The 5,398-nt window shown below is 43.3% G+C and overlaps 1 protein-coding gene across 1 annotated transcript in view; it reads left to right on the top strand.

The window, feature by feature from the left end:
• The first annotated feature begins 1,702 nt into the window (after nucleotides 1-1,702).
• Nucleotides 1,703-5,398, top strand: part of LOC114468419 (UNC93-like protein MFSD11) — a 3,749-nt gene continuing 53 nt past the window's right edge. Inside the window, exons 1-13 of the mRNA XM_028455301.1 lie at nucleotides 1,703-1,854; nucleotides 1,941-1,996; nucleotides 2,064-2,171; nucleotides 2,681-2,760; nucleotides 2,838-2,934; nucleotides 3,026-3,084; nucleotides 3,156-3,312; nucleotides 3,391-3,434; nucleotides 3,502-3,567; nucleotides 3,891-4,016; nucleotides 4,169-4,343; nucleotides 4,665-4,800; nucleotides 5,228-5,398. The exon at nucleotides 5,228-5,398 is cut by the window's right edge and continues 53 nt beyond it. Coding sequence (XP_028311102.1) covers nucleotides 1,750-1,854; nucleotides 1,941-1,996; nucleotides 2,064-2,171; nucleotides 2,681-2,760; nucleotides 2,838-2,934; nucleotides 3,026-3,084; nucleotides 3,156-3,312; nucleotides 3,391-3,434; nucleotides 3,502-3,567; nucleotides 3,891-4,016; nucleotides 4,169-4,343; nucleotides 4,665-4,800; nucleotides 5,228-5,386 — 1,368 coding nt within the window. The 5' untranslated portion in view covers nucleotides 1,703-1,749 and the 3' untranslated portion in view covers nucleotides 5,387-5,398. The remainder of the gene's footprint in view (nucleotides 1,855-1,940; nucleotides 1,997-2,063; nucleotides 2,172-2,680; nucleotides 2,761-2,837; nucleotides 2,935-3,025; nucleotides 3,085-3,155; nucleotides 3,313-3,390; nucleotides 3,435-3,501; nucleotides 3,568-3,890; nucleotides 4,017-4,168; nucleotides 4,344-4,664; nucleotides 4,801-5,227) is intronic.

Genomic DNA, 5,398 nt, shown 5'->3' with positions numbered 1-5,398 from the left:
ATATGCATTGGTTCTAAGCTCACACTCTGGAAATATGAAAATATACTTTTCTTTTTACTATTTTTATTGGCCCATAAATGCATGTGGGAATGTGAAAAAAATCTGTTTGAATTTATAGTATAAAGATTACTCTTTATTGGGATATAAAAATATTTTCCTTCACGCAACTTCTTCATTTTTATTTCGAAATAATTAGTAAAAATGTTAGAGTTTTTTGAGACCGAAGTGCGTGGAATTTATCAAGACTAAGAATAAGGAAGTAAAGTTTTGATCTTTGTAAGAATGTTGTGATCGACTTCAATAAAAACTACATTTAAAGATGAAAGTGTCACACACACACACACACACACACACACACACACACACACACAGGTTTTTTTGTAGCTGAAACCAAACGAGTTCTTGTGTAAAGTTCAGACTGATAAAGTAATAATGAACATGTGTGTGTGTGTGCCTAATTAATAAGAACAGCTTCTTTGTGAGTGTGTACAGCAGCTCTTTGTGTTGCTCCAAAATCACACAAACGTGTTTACATCAGTGTGTGTGTGTGTGTGTGTGTGTGTGTGTGTGTGTGTGTGTGTGTGTGTGTGTGTGTGTGACTAGTATTGATGCAAATCACTCAATACATCCCATAATCATCCAACTTTTCAATGAAAATCCTCAGTGAGCGTCAGCAGAGAACACGAGCAGAGCGACTGTAAGTGTTTCACCCGCTGTCAGTTTGTGTGTGTGTGTGTGTGTGTGTGTGTGTGTGTGTGTGTGTGTGTGTGTGTGTGTGTGTGTGTGTGTTTACTGCTGTGAGTGATCTTTGACCTCAGTTTCATCTAAAAGTTTCATCTATCAGCATTTTAACATAAACAAACGAATGGTTCAAGTTCATCTGGGAATATGTGTGTGTACTGTGTGTTGTGTATTTATACATGTTAGTGTGTGTGTGTGTGTTTGCTGCCCTCTGCTGGTCTGTTCTGGACTTTTGTTTTGTGTTTAGTTACTTTCACTAAAACTATATTGTAGCTGACCACCACCATGTATGACTGGTGTGAATGAATAATGGATTCTGTACGTGCTTAGAGTCTCCTTGAAAAAAGCGCTATAATATAACTTATATATGCTTTATATAGTGGCTATATAGATCCAAGCCATAATAATAATAATAATAATCCATTCATCCATCCATCTTCAAAGCCGCTAATTCCCGTTTATCAGGGTCGCGGGGGTCTGCTGGTGCCAATAATAATAATAATAATAATAATAATGATTATTATTATTATTATTGATCGGATCGTGATTATTCTAAAAATAATGGGTACGTTCATGTCTACACACTGTGAGCTACTGTATGGTTATTAATGAGGATATACATTTCTTCCAAGCCTTTCAAGCGTGAACAATCACGATACAGTTTTTTTGGTGCGTCAATGGTTTTTATTGTGGGGTTTGTTTTAACTGTTGCTCTCACTAGAAGTGTATCATTTAGGAATTAACCTTAGTTTCATTTCATAGTTTCAAGTGTTTTGTGGCACTAAAAACTCAAACCTTCTTAAATACAGAAAAACAACCACAGCATGGAGAAACACACACACACACACACACACACACACACACACACACACACACACACACACACACACACACTCCTTAGCCTGTTTTAGTTGAAATGATAGATTTTCCAATGGAGTTTGGTTGGATGGTTCCTCACTTGTTTTTCTGTCCTAAGGCGAGCTTTTGTTGTTGGTTTTCACATCCAAAATGTTCACAAAGACAGTCAATGGAAGGAAGCTCCGTAACATCGTCATCCTCGGCTTTGCCTTCATGCTCGTGTTCACAGCTTTCCAGACCTGTGAAAACATCGAGGTACGAGCTGATCAATGTTCTCAAAGTGTGTACGTATACACACAGACTGACTGACATTACTCAACAACGTGTGGACATTTTTTCAGCAAACGGTGATCAAGAGCTTTAACAGCAGTGAGTTCCACGGAAGCGGATATACAAGGTAAACACACACACACACACACACACAAGGGAAATACACACACACTGTCTTGTGTCCTCTATCACAGCATGTCCATCATCTATGGAGTCTTCTCTGTGTCCAACCTTGTGGCTCCCTCCGTGGTCGCCGTCATCGGACCTCAGTTCTCCATGTTCCTCGGTGGACTACTCTACAGGTGAGACCACATCACACACCTGTAGACACACACATTCACTGCAAAAAGAGGGAGGATATGTCCTGGGTTGGACGTGTCTTCAGACGGGAAGCAAGTATCAAGTGTCCGCAGAGATGTAGCAGATGGAAGGAAGGGGGAGGTACCAGGTCTCAACAGGGAGGTAAAAAATGTCCTACAGAACCTGGATAGAATTCAGAAAGGGGTGGAATGTGTCCTCTGGAAAAGGGCAGAATGTGTCGGCAAGAAGTATGAAAGTGGGTTAACTGACGGAAAGTGTCTCCCACCACGTGTAGTCCTGTGTAACAAGTATGAAAGGATTCGTAAAAGAAGAAGGTTTCTACAGGGAGGTTCAAGAGCGAAATTGTGGAGGGTGGGGAGGTAGAGGGAAAGGTCTGTGTCAAGTGTTTGTGGGAATGCGGCAACGTTCAAGCAACAAGTTTCTACCTGGCGGGCCGTCAAGGGTTTACAGTCCTGTCCTCAACGTCTTCTGTTTCCCGTGGTTTTCTCAGCGCCTACATCGCCATGTTCATCCACCCGTACACATGGAGCTTCTACACGGCGTCGGTGCTGGTTGGAGTCGGAGCTGCAGGTCAGGAAAGGTCCTAGGACACCTTTTTTCCCCAGAGATGCTCTGGAGATGCCATCACTTGTGCGTTTGTGTTTCAGTGCTGTGGACGGCTCAGGGAAACGTGCTCGCCATCAACTCTGACAACCACACAATCGGCAGAAACAGTGGAATATTCTGGGCTCTGCTGCAGTTTAGGTAAAAACAATCCATCACATTAGGGCTGGAGCAGCAGTTTCAGAGAGAAATGACTCAAACGTCTCTGTGTTTTCCTTCTTGTCCTCTACAGCTTGTTCTTTGGGAATCTCTACATTTACTGTGCCTGGCACGGACACGAGCACATCACAGGTCTGAATGTTTCCATCATCTCTCTGTGTGTGTTGGTGTGTGTTTTCATTTTGTATGTATGTGTGTCTCAGATAAGGACCGACAGACGGTTTTCATCTCACTCACCGTCATCAGCTTCATCGGTTGCTTCCTCTTCTTCCTCATTCGGAAACCCGACCTGGAATTTTACTCGCCAAAGGTGACAGAGTTCCTGCTGCGCGGCAAGTCCATTGAATGTTCCTCAGAAAGGTGAAGAAAATCAGCAAAATATGCTCTTCACTTCGCAGTGTGGGGTCACAGGTCACTTCTGTGTGTGTTTTCTTGCAGCTCGACTCCATCCAGTCTGGGCTCGCAGGCTGTGGATGCTTTTGGTGAGTTTGTGATGATCTTTCTGTTCATGGTCAGACTTCAGGACCTGCTGATGTTTGTCTTTCACAGTCCAGGCCTGCAAGCTGTCAATGACCAAAGAAATGCTGCTGCTTAGCTTCTCCATTGGTTACACAGGTGAGTTCACCTCAGAGCTGAGAGTTCTGTGAGATACCAAGAACCAGGACAATAACCAAACAGAGGAACCATAACCAAGAACCAGGACAATAACCAGAGAAGGGAAACAGAACCAAGAACTTAAGAAACCAACAAGATCAAAGTGAAGATCAAAGTGAAGGTCCTGTTTCATCTGGTTAATTTAGTAAAAGTCTGTCTGGTCAAATCAGATTGATCTGGTGAAGTTAGGAAAGGTTCTTGTTGTATAGGAACACTTTAGACTAGCTTCATGCTTTGCTGTCTTCTAACCAACGTATTATTCTGATATTTCTTGTGTCCTTCAGGCTTGGAGCTCACCTTCTACAGCGGCGTCTACGGGACCTGTATCGGAGCCATGAACCGTTTTGGCAAAGATGCCAAAAGTCTTATCGGTATCTCCGGTATCTGTGTCGGCATTGGAGAAATCCTTGGTGAGAGTTTGAATCGTGAAGCATGTAAACGAAGCCCAGCCCCCTGAACATTTGACTGATCTTTGCTGATAGAATAAATGAAACTAGAGATGGTTTTTGGTCCTGGAGTGAATGTGAACAATCACAAAGTGTTTAATTCCCCGTCTGTCCAGGAGGGGGCATCTTCGGGTTTCTGAACAAAAGTAGCCGCTTTCGGAGGAACCCGGTTGTTCTTGTGGGGCTGGTCACTCACATTGTGGCCTTTTATCTGGTTTTCCTCAACATCGCGAGCGACGCTCCTCTGGCCCCGGAGGCCGGAACTGATCAGGAGGCCTTCATCAGCCCCAGGTACCACAACCACCTGCAAGGACCAGAAAGAGGTCACTAGCTTAGTTTCATCTGATTTGGACATGAAACTATAAATCAATAAAAGTCAGAAAACCAAAGGTAATCAAATGAAACGAATGAATGATTGTAAGATACTCCAGGGACTGATTCAGGATTCAGTAACGCATGCACAAGTCTCCGAGCAGAAATGACCAAAACCCTTCCTTTCATTTCTGATCTAATGCTTTGTTTTGTTTTTAGGGAATATGACGAAGCACTAACCGTATTTGTTTCGTCATAAACAAAATGAAGTAACAGGAAGTGATGTGCGTGTCCTTTCAGTGTAAGTGTAGCCCTGCTCTGCAGCTTCCTGTTGGGTTTTGGTGACAGCTGCTACAACACGCAGCTGCTCAGTGTTGTGGGCTTCCTGTTTCGGGACAACAGCGCTCCGGCCTTTGCCGTCTACAAGTTCATCCAGGTCAGCATTTCACTTTGTATCAGCTTCAGTTTTTCATTAACAAATAAGGTCACGATGGCATTGATTGAAGAAACCAACGAAGTACAAGAATAAAAAAAAACAAACCAAAAACTACTGTCCAACTGACCCACTTAGTGGAAAACATGAGGACGCAGATCCACAGAAACCCTACAGCACCTCTCACTCTGTGTTCAAACACTCCTTAAGTAGTGAAGGGAGGTCATCGGGGAATAAAGAACACCTGTGTGGAGACAAGAGGGAAACTTGCTCAGTATTTTAAACACAGAGAAGACAAAACTCAGGAATCACAAAATAACAGCAAACAGACATGAGTGACCGACCCCCATGCTCACATTCTGAAGTCCCTAATAATAATATTGATAGTAATATCAATGATAATAATAATAACATTCCTGTTCCCGTGCAGTCCATCATGGCGGCGCTGGCCTTCTTCTACAGTAACTTCCTGCTGCTTCACTGGCAGCTGCTCATCCTTGTTCTCAGTGGCTTCCTGGGAACGTTCAGCTTCTTCCTGGCTGAGTGGAAGGTCCAGAGTCACCTGGAGTTGGACTACAGCAGCATCTGACCAACCACAGTC

Source organism: Gouania willdenowi, chromosome 8 (genome assembly GCF_900634775.1).
Source record: "Gouania willdenowi chromosome 8, fGouWil2.1, whole genome shotgun sequence".
Taxonomy (NCBI): domain Eukaryota; kingdom Metazoa; phylum Chordata; class Actinopteri; order Blenniiformes; family Gobiesocidae; genus Gouania; species Gouania willdenowi.
Note: the sequence above shows the minus strand (reverse complement) of the source record. Positions and strands in the feature narration are given on the sequence as shown.